Raw genomic sequence first — 21006 nt, 5'->3', positions numbered from 1 at the left:
TTTTACATAAACATAAGAATTAATTTTCAAAAAAAAAACAAATTAAAAAATAGAAAAGTAATTTTTCTAAAAGTAAGAGAATGAATTTGGATTAAAAAAAAAAATTATAAAAGTAACTTCACGTTTCTTAAACTTAAATAAAAATATTGTTTTTCTTTTCAATATTTATAGTTTCCTACTAGTCGTGTTATACAAATATACATTGACAGAATGCTCTAATTTTATTATTGTCAATTATGTCTAATCTTACGAGTCATGCTACACTTACAAAGTTAGGTTACAAAGTTGGGTTACAAAATAACATTTACACCAATCATTTCAAAAACAAAATTTTAAATCATTTCAAATCAGTGGCCTACGGCTTGCCAACACACTTGGTATCTTCACTTTTGTAAAGCTACTTTGTAAGAGTAGCTTTATTCCTAATCTTACACCCTCTAATCCACTAGTACCAAATCCACCCGTTAGTCCTAAGAATTTACGATTCCTAGTACAATTTTCTTACATTTAATCCTAAGAGTACATACACACACATTCCTACAATACAAGGGTAGCCAAAAATTCCCAAAAAAGGGATATATTTACATTATGGTCCAAATATTTCAAAGCTAATTGGATGGCTTAGCGCAGAGTTCTCAAGGATGCATGTTTCCACATCCCATGTACCAAAAGAGAGGACATTGTCAATTTGACCTTACCTTTTACCATTTCTCAATTCGTCACAATATCCCTACACAACACTATTCTTGGTTTCCTCTTAATCTTTTTTCCTCCAATCCAACAAAATTTTAATTTCATTCCCTTTGTAATTCTTTGCCCCGATTAAGCTATTTTCTTTCATAGGAGCCTCTCAAGGGGGAGCGCACTTGCAAGTGCGCGCACCACCACCACCCCGATATAGCTCGCGCTTTATATTATTATGATGGCTCAACACCAACACGCCACCATTTTGTGGGGGCATTCCCGTTTGATGGTTCTACTTTCCATCATCATCTTGCATTTTGTTATGTGTTCTTGTAAATCGGATGCTGAGATCTTGCTCAAATTCAAGGAGTCCCTTACGGATAATGGTGCATTGTCTAATTGGAATGACACAAAACCGCCATGCAGTGGTTATAATGAAAATTGGGTTGGAATTATATGTGGAAATGGGACTGTATCGGGAGTGAAGCTGGAGAATATGGGGTTGGCGGGTGTGATTGATGTAGATGCCCTCAAGGAATTGAAAATTTTGAGGACTATAAGCTTGATGAACAACAAATTTGATGGCTCTTTGCCAAATATAACTGAACTTGGTGCCCTGAAATCCATTTATTTGTCCGACAATCAGTTTTCCGGCGCAATCCCAATCGGCATTTTTGACGGGATGTTATCTCTCAAGAAGGTTCATTTGGCACGAAATAAGTTTTCTGGTGAGATTCCTCAATCATTGATCACATTGCCTAGGTTGAGGGAGTTGATGCTTCAGGACAATGAGTTCGAAGGAGAAATACCTCAATTTCGGAATGGAATGTTGAAATCGTTCAATGTATCTGACAATGAATTAACTGGTGAAATCCCTCGTGGCCTTAGTCATATGAATGCTACCTCATTTTCAGGTACTAATGATTTTATGTTTTTCTTAGTTAATCAGATCAATTAGCGTAAAGCGTTATATCTTAGGAGACAGATGTCACATAAAGTACATTTCAAGAGGCAATTTTTGTCATAAATTTTGTCAAGTGCATAACTCCCTTCTTCTCCGTCCCTCCTAAACAGGCAACGAAGGCCTATGCGGTGCACCACTCGAATCATGTTCTCCGGCTAAGCTTTCCGTGGGAACAATCATAATTGTCATGATACTCGTGGCTTTGGCCATAGCAGCACTCACCTCAGTCGTCGTCATTCTCTATCGGCGGAAGCAAATGTTGGAGCAAGAACAGGCAACGGTATCCCCTCCTGGCCACAGGAAAGCTTACTCGACCGACCTAGACATAATGGAACAAGGTGGAGCATCACCTGAGCACAGAACAAATGGCAAGAAGAGAGATAAAAATACAAAGCTCACATTTCTTCAGGATGACAGGGAGAAATTCGACATGGGGTATCTGCTAAAAGCCTCAGCGGAGATACTCGGCAGTGGCATATTCGGGTCGACATACAAGGCCTCGCTGAGTGGCGGACAGGCAGTGGCCGTGAAAAGATTCAGGCATATGAATAATGTGGGGAAAGAAGAATTTCATGAACATATGAGAAGATTAGGGCGGATGAGTCACCAAAATGTGCTTCCTATTGTGGCTTTCTACTACAGGAAAGAGGAGAAGCTATTGGTTTCTGAATATATGGAGAATATCAGCCTTGCTGTTCATCTCCACGGTAATTTTATAGAATCGAAACTCTTCGAAAACTCCGACAGGAAGCATTTCTATGTGTTGTGTCACGTTGCAGTTTACTCAATACTATTTTAGTCTTGTGAAGTTGTGTTTCTCAAACCGCAACTTCATAAGTGAGAAAAACATTTTATTGCCTTTTTCACTTAGCCTAGACAGATGGCATTCACACATTGGCTGATACTTGGTCACTCTATTTGTGCTACGTTACACACGTTGTGGACTGTTGATTGTATCTGATGGTTGAGATTTAACCACTCAACCATTATTGTGTATAGTGGCCTTTCGAGTTCATTTTGGGGTTTCTAGAGTTTTCAGTCATTGGGTTTGGTTCTTGAATTTTTCTCCCTCTACTGCGTCTGTTCATCTTTTGTATTCTGTTTGATCTGATTTTGATCATAAGTCTATAATGATATTTGGTTATATGATGATGGTAGAACTCTTGATATAGTGTTTTAGGCCTAAATATTAGCAGGTAAATTTATACTGAGTTTGTTGCAAGGATTCGTGTACTCAAGGTTTGGCTAGGGTTTTGCTTGTGAGATCTTTGTGGATCGATGACCAAATAGGCGTCTGATTTAGTATTCATTTCGGTTGTACACTCTCTCTTGAAAGTTTCTTGCATAGTAACGGGCTTACCTCTGGACCCCCAGATTAGGCCTTTTTTGCTGAACTGTGTAAACAATCTCCTATGCTCTTTTATTTTCTTGCATCGTGTTTGATTATTTTACTAATGTTTGTGGGTTTGGGGTAAAAATACCCAACAAGTCTTGTTCATTTTACAGAATCAAGTACTCAAGACTAATGATAAGTTGTTAATAAATCTATTCTGGCAGGTAACACATCTCGTGGGCTTCCATGCCCGGATTGGCCAACCCGTTTAAATATTATCAAAGGAGTAGCCAAAGGTCTTTTGTACCTCAACAATGAGCTCCCAAGCCTAATGGCACCACACGGTCACCTCAAATCCTCAAACATTCTTCTCGACCGATCCTTCAACCCCTTGCTCACTGACTACGGATTAGTTCCAGTCATGAATCAAGACCGTGCACAGGAGCACATGATCGCATACAAGTCGCCCGAGTACAAGAACAATGGCCGGATTACCAAGAAAACCGACGTGTGGAGCCTCGGGATGTTGATTCTAGAGACCATGACCGGAATATTTCCTTCGAGTTTCTTGCAACAAGGTAGCAAAAGAAACGATATGGATTTGGTGAGCTGGGTTGAGTCCGTGGTTAAGGTAGCAAACGCCGATGTCGATCAGGTTTTCGATAAAAATATGGGTGGAAAGCAGAAAAGTGAAAGGGAAATGATGAAACTTTTGCAAATAGGATTGAATTGCTGTGAAGCAGAAGTGGATAAGAGGTGGGATTTAAAACAGGCAGCTGAAAGGATTGAGCAAGTGAAGCGGAAGGATAATGATAATGATCAAGAATACAATTCCATAAGATTGTCTAATTGATTGATTCATTGTTAGACTAGGATAATTTTTGTAATTCATCTCTACTTAATTTTGATTTTTGGATTCTGGGATTTGGAAGACAACATAGTTTATTACAAATGCAAAACGCAAAATTTTCGCATCAAATCTGGGAAGTCTTTGTGCACTATTTCGCATCAAATCTGGGAAGTCTGTGCACTATGTGTGAATTAGTTATAAAATACATTTTTAGCCAAATAAACAAGAAAATTTGTGAGTTATTATAGAGTTGATTGTATTTCAAGGAGCAATTGTCGATAATGAAATTACATAAATGCTGAGTTATTATATCAATTGCAGTGGCAGGGAAAGGGGGCTGATCCACTTCTAAGATTCCATCTAGTCTTGTCGCAAATCTCCTATTCCGATCCTTTTGAAATTATTTTTTCCAAAATTGTATTTCTTGATGGTAATCTTCCTCACTCAAAAAGGGTTTTCATAATAATATCTTCTGAACCTTTAGAATCGACCGTTCCTCGAGTATAATTCTTGAAGGATCCAATCTGAACTTTGAAGTTTGTATCAAAAGCGAGAAAGATTCCGAGCTATTGTTCTCAATGAGGGAAAGTAATAGGTGAGAGTGTTTATCGACTTTGAGCCTACTCCATGAAGATGAAAGGAGGAGAGAAAAATCTCTCCTTTCGTTAATTTATAGCTACAAAGAATACACGGAAATTTCTGAGATGTTCTCTTATCCATGTCAAACACATTTCGAAAACTTCAATGGGTTTCTCAATTTTATTTAAATTCAGAAATCTTGAGAGGAAACTCCACGAAAACTTTTGATCAGATATTTGAAAACATGAATTAAAATGTGCACATTATTATGGACATTTTGTAGGTTTCAAGCAAGAAGTAACTTAATATTGTGCTGCAACAAACAATTTATATAAATTTCAAACTTTAATTCTTATATTACAAAAAATAAACATGTGATTACAGTTTACAACAATTCCAAATTGTGTATCCGTTATTTTATTTTTTTATTTTCAAAAAACAGTGTTTGCAAATGTGTTATGTAGCCTTTCGTTTCTCGTTTCTATTTCTGTCTAACCTACTTTTCATATACAATGACGGATTGTACCAAAACAGACATACAATACAAGTTGGTAAGATTGGATTCTTTTATCCTCAATAAAAATAATAAATAAATAAAATAATAATAAAAATGCTCTATACAGCAAAACAGAAGGAATGCTTCGAGTTGTTTGAGATTGAATTCTTAAAGAAGTCACTTATTGTCAAAATAATGAAATAACAAAAAGAATGTTCATAAAATGTATTCGTATGCATCTTGCGAAGGCATTGGAACTTCGGCGCTGGAAAGTAGAAGAACAGCAAAGACTAGAAGAGGCACGAATGGCTGAGGATGCAGCATTGGCAATTGCAAAGAAAGAGAAAGCAAAATGCAAGGTAGCTCTTGAGGAAGCCGAAGCCGCACAGACGACAACAGAATTTGAGGTGCAAAAAAGAATCGATGCTGAAATGAAAGCGCTCAAAGAATCAGAAAAGAAGAGGAAAGTACTCGATAAGATGGTCCACAATGATGAGAGGTATCTCAAATACTCACTAGAAGAGATTGATGTAGCAACAGACCACTTCTCAGAATCTCGTAAAATTGGGAAAGGTGGATATGAGCCAGTCTACAAGGGTTACCTGTTAGAAGTGTGACTAAAAAAGGAGTCTAAATTGCATTAGATTTCTTACCTTTTTTGGGACTCTTTTAGGGCTAGATTTTATACTATAAATACATGGCCCCTCTTTCAGTATTATGGAAGCCATTATTGCTGTAATTCTCTCATTTCATTGATTGAATAAAATAACATCGTTTCTCTGTCAGTTCTTTTATTTCTTTACTTTAATCTTGTTCTTGGGTTATTCGTGATCTTGTTAATTACTTCAATTACAACAAGTTGTATTCGTTAAATCTCAATTCCTGCATTATTGGTCAATCGGCCTCAACAAGTGGTATCAGAGCGGGGTTGTTGGTGGATTTTTGGCCTGAAACTGATCGAAAAATTGTCTAAAAATTACCAAAAAATCAGATAACGAATCTGTCCAATTTTTTGATTTTCTACCAGATCTGTTTTTTGCGTTTTCTATTCAAACCAAAAGGAGTTTGGAGAAACGAACACCACCAGTGGACTTAGCAGGCAGAAAGGGTTACAGGTCGCCGGTGCGTTTCCGGCCGATAGTCGGCGGTGGAACTCCGGCAAGGAGAGTGGCGGCGCGTGCGGCTATTTTTGACGACGGTGTCTTTAGACAGTTTTCTCCGGACGACGAGACAGACCTTGTGGTAGTGTCCAATTTCAGTTTTGGGCAAAATTGTGGTTCTAAACTATTTTGCCCCTTGCACGTTAGGTAGCTTTCCCCTTTTTTGGGTGTTGCAGGTTGCAAGTTCTTCTTGATTTGATTGAGATTTTTTACAAATGAATTCGTTGAAGTATGAAATTTCGCTATTGGATTGCAATACAAGATTTTCGCTGTGGCAAGTAAAGGTGAGAGCTGTGTTGACTCAAATGGATCTTGATGATACTTTGTTGGGTTTTGATAAGATGCCAGCAAGCTTGTCTATGGAGGAGAAACAACGGAAGGATCGGAAGGCTTTAGCGCAAATCCAATTTCATTTATCCAACAATTTGCTGCAAGATGTTTTGAAGGAGAAGACAGCGACTGCTTTGTGACTCAAGCTGGAGCAGTTGTGCATGACAAAGAGTTTGACGAGCAAACTGACTCTAAAGCAGAGGTTACATTCTAATCTCATGACGGAAGGAGGGTCACTGAAAGACCACCTTTTGTGTTCAAGGAGATCGTTGCAGATTTGGAGACGTTGGAGGTAAAATGTGATGAAAAGGATCTAGCCTTGGTCCTGTTGTGTTTGCTACCCAATTCTTTTTCGTCATTTCGTGATACTATTCTGTATAGTCGTGACATGTTATCCATTAAGGAGGTATACGATGCCCTATTCTCAAAAGAGAAGATGGAGTTGTTGGTTGGAGATCCTGTATCTAGGAGTGAGGATGCTCTTGTTACTCATGGTGATCAACGGAGGGGTAGATCGAAGGTGAAGTACAGCAATGTGTATTGTTATTACTGCAAGAGGAAAGGACACATCAAGAAAGATTGCGACAAGTTGCAAGGTAAAGCTGATTTACATGCAAATCATGCGGGGCAATCAGGTAATTCGAACGAGCTAATATTGCTGAAATTTTTTGTGATGATGGATATGTGATGTTGGCTGTATATGACGGGGAATCTAAACTTAAGAAGTGGATTTTGCTTGTTCGTATCATATGTATCCCAATAGGGCTTTGTTTCAAACATATGAGACGGAGAAGCAAGGTGGAGTTGTCATGGGAAACAACCAATCTTGCCGGGTTGCAGGAATCGATCAAGTCAGATTGAGGCTACAGGATGGAACAGTGAGGACACTTGATCAGGTTCGCCATGTTCTAGACTTGACAAAGAATCTCATATCACTTAGTACCTTGGATGAAAAAGGGTACAAATTTTCTGGTGGAGATGGAGTCTTGAAGGTTCGAAGGGATGTCCGGGTTGTACTGGAGGGACGGAGGAAATCCCAGTTGTACATCTTGCAGGGGAGCGCAGAACCAGTTCAGAGACATTTGGACAAGTTCAGTACCGTGGTGGACATTTAATTTGGTACAATACCTCTCGAGTTTGGCTCTGGGTCAGTTACGAACTTTGCTCAAGGGAGTGTTGATGATTTCGCTTTACCACTAATTTTAGCGAGTACACTATGTTCTTGTAATGCCAATGGACTCATAGAGCGTAGGTACAATTTTGGAGATGTCTGTAATGCTTTAGAAATCATTGAAGGTGACAATATTGGCAAGGGATCTTCTGATTGTACATTTGGTGTGGTTTCTGCTACAGGGTGTGCTTCAACCCTGTCCAGTGATTGTTAATTCCAAGAGGAATTTTGGGAACTCGGGTTTAGGTTCGGGTGTCGCTAGTGGACGTCGGGTGGGGGAACGTGTTATCGTGGAGAGTTTGGTTATTGCGTTGAGGAGATTGGTCAGTTCATTCTGATGCAGATGAATTATTTCTCAAGATGGAGAAATTTTGGAGTTTCGTTCGTTGCACCGAAATTTGAGTCAAGGTGGAGATTGTTAGAAGTGTGACTTAAATAGAAGTCTAAATTTCATTAGATTTCTTACCTTTTTTGAGACTCTTTTAGGGCTAGATTTTATACTATAAATACAGGGCTCCTCTTTCAGTATTATGGAAGTCATTATTGCTGTAATTCTCTCCTTTCATTGATTGAATAAAATAACATCGTTCCTCTGCCAGTTCTTTTATTTCTTTACTTTAATCTTGTTCTTGGGTTATTCGTGATCTTGTTAATTACTTCAATTACAACAAGTTGTATTCATTAAATCTCAACTCCTGCATTATTGGTCAATCGGACTCAACATTACCTTGATCATACACAGCCACAGGTTGTTATAAAGGTTCTGATGCAGCCCAAGGAAGATCACAATTTCGGCAAGAGGATGCTCCTAAACATTAGATTGAACTTGAAAAGCCACTACCCTCTCTCTTGGTAACACAAGTTTGTGAACTATGAGTGTTCCAACTCAATTTTCATAGTCAAAAATTCAAATGTTGACTAGTCAAGGTCAAAGTCAATTATGGACTAGAATGAAATTAAATATTTTATTTGGGGTTTATTTTACAATTGGCAAGGTATGAGGTTTAAATTGGATACAATTTAAAGTTGGGAATTTACTTTTATATTAAGGGAAGTTATAGGATTAAATATCATTCAAAAAGGGGTCGAAGGACTTATTTTGCAATTTTTGAGTAAGTGAGATTTATATTCAACCTTTGACCATTATTTTCTTCCAAAAACACACACACACACAATAGAAAAACAGTAGAGAGTTGGAAAGGCCGAGAAAGGGAGAAAAAATAAGGAAAAAGGGAAGAAAGAAGAGAAAGAAGAAAAAAAGGAAGAAACGGGAAGAAGAGGACACGAGGTAAGCTTAATCTCTTCAAGGTTGGGTTTAATTTTGCCATTTGTTTCCAAGTGAGAGAAGTATGATATATGTTGAAATTCTAGGATTTTAACTTGTAGTAAAAATTTTCAAATTTAGGTGTGATAAACAAGAATTGGAGCTCAAGCTTGGGGATTACTTCATTCCCAATTTTAGCTAGGTAAGGAATATTATATTTAGCATACCCTAGAAACTTCATTTGGGATTTTTGGATTAAGTAGTGTTTGTGGAAATGATGGTGATGTGGAAATAATTATTTGGAAGCATGAAATTATGGAACAATAGGAAAATTTAATTAGTCGAAGCATTGTGACAAGTTGTTACTAGAATGAAGCGGTAATTACATATATGCTTGGAATGAAGGTTATGTTGATGAATTAGTTATTAGTCAAGATATTAGGAAGTGTGATTAGCTCCAATTATTAAAGGAAAATTTGGGAATTTATTCAAGTATCAAGAAATTTAATTTAAATTCTATCATTAGATATTAAGATTTCTTGATTTGATAGTGGATGAATTAGTTATTAATGTCGTATTTCAGGTGATGACGAGGAGATTGGAAATGTTTATCAGAGAGTCTAGCTTGTAGCTCATACTTGTGAGTGGATATAAAAACTTATTTTTTCAGAAATTAGTATTTATTATTATTTCACACAATTGATTTTGACAGCATGATATTTAGAATAAAGTGGATTTACAATGAAATATTTTTAAAGTTAAATTCAGTTCAATTAAATCATTCCAATAGCATGTTTCATTCGTATTACATGTTTTTGTATAGCTGAAGTTATTTTTTTTTTAAAAAATTCACCAGAAAGTACCCAAGTGATTTTGCCCTAGTCTACACTGGTATGAATATATTTCCATAGTGTATGATCAGTTATGGTGATTTTACCCGCTCTGCACTATTGTAAATGTGTTTCCATATTGTATGACCAGATTATCAGAGGTCTTTGGGACCCACTCTCGTACACACATAGGCTTTGAGCCGTGTACTAAGGTGATTAGCCTTTGGGGCAGCTCTGCGTACGTATGACCAAATGTGCATAAATGGAAAAGTTTACTTATTTGCAAACTATCCACTCACTGAGTTACAAACTCATGTATTTTTTGTCATATTTTTTCCTATTAGGAGACCGTTGATTTTGAAATACTTGAAAAAGATTGCTGAAGTGAAAGAGACCGTTACATAGTATGTAATGAGTAATTGGGGACTCATGTTTATTAAGTACTTTGTCTAATATTTAGTTAGTCATGCACTTCATGGAAGGGTTTATAAATGATGTAATGCTTACATGTAGACATGATGTTGTTTTAGAAGTACTCAGTCGAATTTTGTTGTATTTTGTTTTAGTTGTGATGGTATTAGTGGAAGTGGTGTTTTTCAAAACTTTTGGTTTGAATGTCAATTTGAGGTTTTGATGATTTTTCAGGTTGGTTTTCTCTATGTTTGAGGGGAAACTCTATCAACATTTTAATAGAAACATGTCACAGTCAAAGTAGGTCAAGTTTGCCTTGGTGGTGGTCCAGCATTTAGTTGGCATCTACCATCGACACACGACTCGTGTCGAGTCAAATAGGTTGTATCGAGACGGGTCGTATCAATTGGTATCAGAGCATGGTCTAAGAGTTTATGAGTAACATTGCATGTATCTGATGTTTGTTTATCATACATTATTGTAGGTGAGTCATTCGTGGTCAGGGTAGAACTCGCAGACATCAAAATTCAGTATCTCAATCACATGATGCTCCTGAAGGAAGACATGATAGAGGGGCTAGTGGGGTCGCAGAATCTGTTCACCAGTCTCAGGTGCAACATAACCCTATCACCGATAGAATAGCTACAGCTATTGCTTTGCTTCTACCCAATACCAATAGAGATAACTCTATTGAGAGGGCGATGAAACTCGGGGCGAAATTTTTTTATGGGTACATCTAATCCAGCTGATGCTGAACTTTGGATGAAGACTTGGAAAGTATATTTGATGTGATAGAATGCTCAGAGGATAAAAAATTACGCATTACTATATTTTTATTGAAGGGAAGAGCTGCTGATTGGTGGATTTCATTTTGAAGTCGATATCCAGATCCGACTATTATCGCCTGGACCATTTTTAAGGAAGCTTTCTACGAAACATACTATCCTCCATTTTATCGTGATGCAAAACAAAATGAATTTTTAAAATTGGTTCAGGGGTCTATGTCAGTTGTTGAATATCATGTAAAGTTTGTAGACCTAAGTATGCAAGTGTTTTGGTTACTGAGGAGAGAGATAGGTGTAGACGGTTTGAGCAAGGATTGAGAGCTGAGATCCGGCCTATGGGTACTGCTCATGGGCATCAAAATTTCGGTATGTTGGTTGAGGTGGCATTGAGCGTTGAGACAGCTATTCGAGAAGGAAGTAATCAAGGAGCACATGTGACCTTCCAAGGTGGTAGTAGTCAAATAGGAGCTTCAAGAGAAAGGTTCAAGAAGAATAGAAAAGGATTTTGGCCAGTTGTCACTAAATATGGCAATTTTAAATCTAAGTCTGGGAGTTCTAGTTCTAGTCAGGGATTAAGACATATCCAGAGTTCTGGACAGCAGTCGGTGGGAAGCCATTCTTATATTCAGGGTTCTTTACAGAGAATTCAAGGAGCGAGACAGAGTGAGGCTTCTGATCATCAGAGCTTTCCATAGTACCAATCTTGTGGGAAGTTTCACCCAGGTGAGTGTCTTCAAGGGGTTGGAGTTTGTTATCAGTATGGTCAGATGGGACACATAAGGAAAGATTGCCTAGCCAGATTTCAGCAGATTGGAGCATCTCAGATGGTATCTCCTCAGCCAGGGATCGGTACGACCAGACAGAACAGGGATCAAAGAGCTCCATCAGCAGGGTCGATAGGGGCCACACAATCTAATGCTGCTAAGGGTAGTGCTTCTAGACAGGCAGGTCGATCCAGGACTCAGGGTAAAGTGTTTACTATGACATAGCACGAGGCAAAGGAGTTACCAGATGTGGTAGTGGGTATGTTATCTATTTTTGGTAGAAATGCTCGTTCTTTAATTAATTCGGGTGCTACACATTCCTTTATTTCTCATGCACTTGCTAGTTATGTTGATCAAATGTCAGAGCCTTTAGATAGTGAATTGGTAGTAGCGACTCCAATAGGGGACTCACTTTTAGCTAATCGTGTATATAAAGATTGTGGGATTAGAGTGAACAATCATGAGTTGAAGGTAGATCTAATTCCACTTAATATTCATGATTTTGATGTTATTTTGGGGATGGACTTTCTATCTAATCATCGTGCTTTAGTTGGGTGTTTTTGCAAGGAGGTGGTATTTAGAAGTCCAGGAGAGCTTGAAGTTATTCTCACTGGAGAGCTCAGAATTTTGCCATCTTGTGTAATATCTGTCATGGATGCCTGAAGAATGCTCAAAAAAGGTTGTGATGCATATTTGGCTCATGTAATTGAAACTCAGATCACTAAGCGGGCAATTGACAATATATCAGTTGTGCGAGATTTCCCCGATGTCTTTCCAGAAGACTTTCCGGGATTACCCCCAGACAGGGAGATCGAATTCTGCATTGATTTGATCCCTGAGACAACACCTATTTCACAGGCACCTTATCAAATGGCTCCGAAAGAGTTGAAGGAATTAAAGGTACAATTACAAGAATTGGTTGATAAGGGTTTCATTAGACCCAGTGCATCCCCATGGAGAGCACCTGTTTTATTAGTGAAGAAGAAAGATGGCACTATAAGATTATGTATTGACTATAGACAGTTGAATAAGATGACTATTCGCAATAAGTATCCTCTACCCCGCATTGATGATTTGTTTGATCAACTTCGAGGTGCCTCGGTATTTTCAAAGATTGATTTACATTCAGGGTATCATCAGCTCAGAATTAGAGATGTTGATGTACCAAAGACTGCTTTTCGATCTCAATATGGTCATTATGAATTTTTGGTGATGCCATTTGGATTAACTAATGCCCCGGCTTCATTTATGGATTTGATGAATAGGGTGGTTCACCCATATTTAGACAAATTTGTGATTATTTTTATTCATGATATATTGGTTTATTCTCACAGTCGTGATGAGCGTGCTGAGCATTTGAGGATTATCTTGCAAACTTTACGAGATATGCAGTTGTATGCTAAATTTAGCAAATGTGAATTTTGGTTGGATAAAGTTGTAATATTTCGAAATTTTATGCTTGTTTAAATTTCTTTGGGATAGCAATTTAACTTTCAATATTATTTTTGGCCATACGGTAAAAGGGGACAACACCTTTGTAGTGGTTAATGTTAGAGGTAGTTAATGAATGTAGGCATGAAGCGTCAAGGTTGTGTATACATGAAGTGGTTAATAGTTAGTCGAAACTTAAGGCAAGTTTGGATTGAAATGAAGTGGATTATTTTGTTAGGGCTTCAATTGACCAAATGATTAAATTATGTTACAATGTACAATTTTTGAATATGTAAGTTGGGTACAAGTTTGGGGTACGCTATGTTAACAATGAAAGTTAGCGGGTTTAGATTATATTAGTTGAAAATATGAGAGGTTTCCTTTGTAAATCTAGGTTTTAAGGCCACTTATTACCATATAATCAACCCATTTGTTATCCATCATCACCATACACTTAGATAATAGGCCAAACATGTGTACAAGTAAAGAAAAAAAAAGGGAAAAAGGAGGTTGAGGCGGTGGGAGAGAAACCAACATCCTTATCTTTATATATATATAAATACATCCATATCCATTGCCATAGAAAGATTTCCTTCATTTTACAAAACACATATACACTTAAAAGAGAGCAAAAACCGAAAATAAGAAAGGAAAGGGAAGGAAGTAAACTTAGCACTTCCAATTTACATTTCAATCGAAGATCTTCAAGTTTTACGGTAAGATATTTTCCATGCTTAAGAGTTATGATTTTTATGGTAATATTTATGCTTAAACTATGCATGAAAAACCATAATATGATTATGGTAGACAAGTCCACAAAGTTAGATATCTATTTATGCCTTAGGGACAAGTTCGAAGGGCACCGGCAAGCCGGAATATGCAAGTATGGGTTTGATTGTATTCTTTTGTGTGGTATTATCATGATGAAAATCCAAGCATGGTATCTTACTGAGTATTTCTTATACTCATAGTATTTTATGCTAAATTTTCAGATCCATGATCGTTTGGATTGATGGAAGTTAGTTGGCTTAAGCGATGATGGATGAAGGACAACGAAGTTTTGTACCGAAAGTTTTCTTTTGTGTGTTTTGTTCGATGACAGTTTTTCCATCTATTTTTTTTATGGTATTATGTAAAAATATGAACATGACATGATGTATTATGGTATTAATAGTAAATTTTGTAATTATATCTTTCATGTTATGTTAAGAGACATTTTTGTAGTTTATTTTCCTTGCAAGAGACAAAAGGCAGAAACAGGACAGTTTCTGGAGTCAATTTCAAAACGATGTTTCTAACTCCATAAACGTCCATTTGAGATTCTAAAAATATGTCTGTTTTCCTCTTTGAGTTTTATAAATATGGCCGAAGGAATCACTCAATTTGGATATCTATGGCCTGAGTTATCAAGGTTTTAACGTCTAAAGGTCAATCTGGATTTCCTGTGTAATACTTCACTGTTTTCAGTAAAACGTCTATATCATATAACCTTGGAAAATTTTCATATTTTAACCTAGAAAATTGCTTGAAATTATCTTTCTAATGCCACAAATTTCATAGAAAACGGAGTTGGGATGAATTTTATAAAAATTGACAAACTTGCTGCCTCAACTAATCTTGACAGTGCCGAGGCCGTATATGTGAAGCATAATTCCTTGTCGACATGCACTTTTATCGGCCATCAAATTTTATAAGAATTATTTTAACAAGTTGAAAATAAGTTTTTCACATGTAATACTTCTATTTAAGAGTATTTACATGTACCAAAGGCAGAAGCTATTATGTTTAGTACGTGACCCTCGAAGCGTAAGTTCGGGGCGTCACAAAATTTGTGTTTTTGGGTCATGTTATCTAAGCAAAAGACATTTATGTAGATCCTCAGAAAATCGAGGTAGTTATGAGATGGGAACGCCCTACTAATGTTACAGAAGCACGGAGTTTCCTTGGGCTAGCAGGTTATTATCATCGATTCGTAGAGAATTTCTCCATAATTGCTCTTCCTTTGACTAATTTGACTCGTAAGAACACCAAATTTGTGTGGAATGAGGAATGTGAGAAGAGTTTTCAAGAGTTGAAGAAAAGGTTAACTTCTGCTCCTATACTTACTCTTCCGTCTCCAGGTGGAGAGTTTGTGATTTATAGTGATGCTTCATGCCAAGGATTGGGTTGGGTTCTAATGCAAAATGGGAAAGTTGTAGCTTATGCTTCAAGACAATTGAAGAAGCGTGAGTTAAATTACCCAACTCATGATTTGGAGTTAGCTACAGTAATGTTGGCATTGAAGATTTAGAGGCATTATCTTTATGGTGAGAAATGTCAAATATTTACTGATCACAAAAATTTGAAGTATATTTTTGATAAAAAAAAAAAAAAGAAGAAGAAAGAACTGAATCTGAGGCAGAGAAGATGGTTGGAGTTGATTAAGGATTATGATTGTAAGATCGATTACCATCCAGGAAAAGCTAACGTGGTTGCAAATGCTCTCAGTAGAAAGACCAATTCTTCCTCTCTAGCTAGTGCAGTTTATGCTTTTTTGATTTGTGAATTCAAGAAATTGCATGCTCAATTGTCAACTACTACTTCAGGTGTTGTATTAGCTCATTTCCAGGTAAGGCCTACTTTAATTGATAAGGTCATAGAAGCTTAAACCCAAGACCTGACTATGAGAACTTTGAAAGCAGAAGTTAGTGTCGGGTTACGAATAGATTATGTTATTAGGAATGATGGTGCATTGGCTATGTGTAATAATAGATTATGTGTTCCAGATATCCCAGAATTGAAGAAGGAAATTTTAGAAGAGGCACACAGTTCTGCTTATGCCATGCATTCCGGGAGTATTAAAAGGTATCATACATTTAAAGATCATTACTGGTGGTTTGGAATGAAGAAAGAAATAGCAAATTTTGTATCCAAATGTCTTATATGTCAGCAGGTAAAGCCAGTTCGTTAGAAAACAGCAGGACTTTTGCAGCCATTGCCTATTCCAGAGTGGAAATGGGAGCACATTATTATGGACTTTTTATTTGGTCTTCCTCGTACTCAGAATGGTCATGATGAAGTTAGGGTTATTGTAGATCGTTTGACTAAAACTGCCAAGTTCCTGCCGATCAAAGCCACTTATACTTTAAATAAGTTGGCAAAGTTGTATGTGGATGAGATAGTGAGCGCATATGGTACTCCATTATCAATTGTATCTGATAGAGACCCTCATTTTACATCTAAATTTTGGCAGAGTTTGTAGGAAGCCATAGGTACTAAACTAGATTTCAGTACAGCTTTTCATCCTCAGACAGATGGCCAGTCAGAGAGGATCATACAGACTCTTGAGGATATGTTGAGGGCTAGTGTTTTAGAGCTTAAAGGTAGCTGGGATACTCATATCCCATTGATGGAGTTTCCTTACAATAACAACTACCACTCTAGTATAGAAATGGCTCCTTTTGAAGCTTTATATGGTCGAAAGTGTAGAACACCAGTTTGTTGGGATGAAGCTGGTAAGAAGAAGTTAGTAGGCTTTGAATTGGTTCAAATGACATCCGAAAATGTGAAATTGATCAAAGAAAAGTTAAAAGCAGCTCAAGATAGACAGAAAATTTATGTGGATAGGCGTAGGAAAGATCTTGAATTTGCAGTAGGAGATAAAGTTTTTCTTAACTTATCTCCTTGGAAAGGGGTGATGAGATTTGGCAAGCGAGGAAAGTTGAGTCCACAATATATTGGACCCTATGAGATTACTGAGCAGATTGGTCTAGTTGCATATCGATTAGATCTACGAGATAAATTATCTCGGATTCATGATGTTTTTCATGTGTCCATGCTTCTAAGTACGTTGCAGATCCCTCTCATGTTCTGGAGTCTCAGCCAATTTAGTTGAAGGAGTATTTGACTTATATAGAAGAGCCGGTGAGAATCTTAGATAAGAAGTGCAAACTCAACGAAACAAGACAGTTTCACTTGTTAAGGTATTTTGGCAGAATCAGGCAATAGAAAAAGCTACAGGGGAAAACGAGGATCAGATGCGTGCTCAATATCCTCATTTATTCATTGCCTAGCCAGTTGCCAGTTGAATTTCGAAGACGAAATTCTTTTAAGGAGGTAAAATTGTTACAACTCAATTCTCATAATCAAAAATTCAAATGTTGACTAGTCAAGGTTAAAGTTAATTATAGACTAGAATGAAATTAAATATTTTATTAGCAAGGTATGAGGTTTAAATTGGATACAATTTAAACTTGGGAGTTTACTTTTATATTAAGGGAAGTTATAGGGTTAAATATCATTCAAAAAGAGAGTAGAAGGACTTATTTTGCAATTTTTGAGTAAGTGGGATTTATATTCAACCTTTGACCATTATTTTCTCCCAAAAACACACACACACACTAGAAAAAGGCAGAGAGCTGGAAAGGCCGAGAAAGGGAGAAAAACTAAGGAAAAAGGAAAGAAAAAAGAGAGAGAATGAAGAATGGAAGAAAAAGGAAGAAGAGGACGCGAGGTAAGCTTAATCTCTTCAAGGTTGGGTTTAATTTTTTCATTTGTTTCCAAGTGAGAGAAGTATAATTTATGTTGAAATTCTAGGGTATTAACTTATAGTAAAAAAATTCAAATTTAGGTGTGATAAACAAGAATTGGAGCTCAAGCTTGGGGATTACTTCATTTCCAATTTTAGCTAGGTAAGGAATATTATTTTTAGTAAACCCTAGAAATTTCATTTGGGATTTTTGGATTAAGTAGTGTTTGTGAAAATGATGGTGATATGGAAATAATTATTTGGAAGCATGAAATTATGGAACAAGAGGAAAATTTAATTGGTCGAAGCATTGTGACAAGTTGTCACTAGAATGAAGCGGTAATTACATAAATGCTTGGAATGAAGGTTATGTTGATGAATTAGTTATTAGTCAAGAGATCATGAAGTGTGATTAGCTCTAATTAATAAAGGAAAATTTGGGAATTTATTCAAATATCAAGAAATTTAATTGAAGTTCTATCGTTAGATATTAAGGTTTCTTGATTTGATAGTGGATAAATTGGTTATTAATGTCGTATTTTAGGTGGTGACGAGGAGATTGGAAACGTTTATCAGACAGTCTAACTTGTAGCTCATACTTGTGAGTGGATATAAAAATTTATTTTTCAGAAATTAGTATTTATTATTATTTCATACAGTTGATTTTGACAGCATGATATTTAGAATATAGTGGATTTATAATCAAATATTTTTAAAGTTAAAATCAGTTCAATTAAATCATTTCAATAGCATGTTTCATTTGTATTTCATGTTTTGGTATGGCTGAAGTTATTTTTTTTAAAAAAATCACCAGAAAGTACCCAAGTGATTTTACCCTAGTCTGCACTGGTGTGAATGTGTTTCCATAGTTTATGATCAGTTATGGTGATTTTACTTGCTCTGCATTATTGCAAATATGTTTCCATAGTGTATGACCAGATTATCAGAGGACTTTGGGACCCACTCTCGTACACACATATGCTTTGGGTCGTGTATTAGGGTGATTAGCCTTTGTGGTAGCTCTATGTACTTATGACCAAATTATCAGATTATCAGTTGTGAATGGACTTGCCTTGTACATCGAGATTACTCTGTACATGAGTAAGGCTATTCATAAGGTACCTTTTTGGTGTGATTTTTCAGTATTTTTACAGCTTATCAGTTTTCAAATTATAGAATTCAGCTAATTCAATTTTCAGAATTAAGCTTTCAGCTTATAGTATAAAGCAGCAGCAATATTTCATAGATTTTCATAGATATAAAATTATTTATAGTCATTATATTATACAGTTGCTTTTCTAGAATTAAGAACAAAGAATTTTATACTACGATCTTGTTTAGTTTTTAAAGTGTACTAGATTCAGAATTTCTCAAAGATTTAATAAAGTTAGAATTTTTAGAAAATGTGCATAAATGGAAAAGTTTATTTATTTGCAAACTATCCAATCACTGAGTTACAAACTCATACATTTTGTCATTTTTTTTCCTATTAGGAGACCGTTGATTTTGAGATACTTGGAAAAGCCTGTTGAAGTGAAAGAGGCCATTACATAATATGTAATGAATAGTTGGGAACTCATGTTTATTAAGTACTTTGTCTAATATTTTGTTTGTCATGCACTTAGTGGAAGGGTTTATAAATGATGTAATGCTTATATGTAGACATGATGTTGTTGTAGAAGTAATCAGTCGAATTTTGTTGTATTTTGTTTTAGTTGTGATGGTATTAATGGAAGTGGTGGTCTTCAAAACTTTTGGTTTGAATGTCAATTTGAGGTTTTGATGATTTTTCAGGTTGGTTTTGTCTATGTTTAAGGGGAAACACTGTCAAAATTTTAATAGAAACATGTCACAGTCAAAGTAGGTCAAATTTGCCTTGGTGGTGGGTCTAGTATTTAGCTGGCATCTACCATCGACGCACGACACGTGTCGAGTCAAATAGGTTGTATTGGGACGGGTCGTGTCAATGAGCCTTTTTTGTATTTAGCATATATATTGTTTAAAATTTCCTCCATTCTTTCTGAAAGCCATGATGCAGGTTGAAGTTCTGAGTACTATTCGACATCTCAACATGGTTCTACTCCTTGGAGCATGCCCGAGTATGTTTGCCTAGCCTACGAATACATGGCCAATGGGAGGTTAAATGATCGTCTTTCCCATCGTGAAAACACTTGGGTTCTTCCATGGCAACTCAAATTTTGAGTAGCTGCAGAAATTAGCACTAGTCAGCATTTCCTCCACCAAGCCAAACCAAAACCTCCGGCACACAGAGATTTGAAACTAGGCAGCATTTTGCTTGACGGTAACTTCATAAGTAAGATTAGTGATGTTGGCTTAGCCAGGCTTGGTTGCTTGGAAAAAAGTCCGATGTTTATTCACTTGGAGTTATGCTTCTTCAAATAATAACTGCCAAGCCACCAATGGGATTAACACATCATGTCAAGAGGGCTATTGAGAAAGGAACTTTGCTGATACACTCGATCCAGTGGTTCCTGATTGGCCCGTAGAAGAGGCTTTGAAGTTTGCCAAGCTAGCTCTTAAGTGCAAAAAATTGAGATGCAAAGATAGACTAGATCTTCACAATGTAGTGCTCCCTGAACATAACAGGTTGAGAGCACTCGCTGAAGAAACAATGACAAATATAACAAGGAATAGTCACAGACCACCCCAACGAAGCCATTGTAGTGCTCAAGTGAGTTGAACATGTAAATAACCTGCATTATGTTCGAGAAACTAAACAAATAGACAGAATTATTCCACATTTTATGTTCTATTTTTTCAAAAAGCAATTTTTCCACAGTTATAGTTGAAAAAGCACATCAGGTCCCAAGGAAATGCACATGGAGAAGAAGGAGTGTGGGAAATGAGTGGAAAGAGGCAATAGCAGGGGAATTTTAACGAGCAGGGGAAGAAGAAGAATTATTTGTTATATAATTTAGAAAAAGAGTGTTTATTTCATTTTCTCTTTCCAAAGAACAAACCTCTATTCATCTAGCCTCTGTACCCCAGCCCTAAACTACTGAACAGAGACAGCTACTTCAATGGACCCAAATGTCTCCAAAAAAATCAACCAAAACTCTCTCAAACTCAAGGCGAAGAATCACATAGACTCCAACCACTAAAATCTAACCACAAAACCAGAAGTTTTTGGTTATACCACAAAGTTCACATAGAAGAAGAAAATAATCGAACAAGAGAGAGAAAGAGAACCCAAAAGTTTCTCAAACAAATCAGATGAAAAGGCTGAAACAAAAAAAAAGCACTCAGATCAAAAATATATAAAATCATCATCATCGTAGATTTTAGGTTAGGAAATCAAAAGGTCCTGAGCAGCACGTGTTTAAATTATTTTGGGTCGGGTTGTAGCCCATTTCACATTGCATTATTGGGCAATGGCCATAGTATCTATTGGGCTTTCTTACGAATTTCATCATTGCCCATATTGGA

General features: G+C 36.6%; 1 protein-coding gene and 1 pseudogene across 1 annotated transcript; both read left to right on the top strand.

The window, feature by feature from the left end:
- The first annotated feature begins 189 nt into the window (after positions 1-189).
- LOC111366328 (pollen receptor-like kinase 1) lies at positions 190-3960 on the top strand. The gene is made up of 3 exons (XM_022987071.1): positions 190-1598; positions 1759-2355; positions 3206-3960. The coding sequence occupies exons 1-3, from the start codon at positions 920-922 to the stop codon at positions 3832-3834; spliced, it is 1905 nt and encodes a 634-aa protein (XP_022842839.1). The 5' UTR covers positions 190-919; the 3' UTR covers positions 3835-3960.
- Positions 3961-5139: 1179 nt separating this feature from the next.
- On the top strand, positions 5140-20260 carry LOC111365627 (annotated as a pseudogene).
- The last annotated feature ends 746 nt before the right edge of the window (positions 20261-21006 follow it).

This window comes from Olea europaea, chromosome 17 (genome assembly GCF_002742605.1).
Source record: "Olea europaea var. sylvestris chromosome 17, O_europaea_v1, whole genome shotgun sequence".
NCBI lineage: Eukaryota > Viridiplantae > Streptophyta > Magnoliopsida > Lamiales > Oleaceae > Olea > Olea europaea.
Note: the sequence above shows the minus strand (reverse complement) of the source record. Positions and strands in the feature narration are given on the sequence as shown.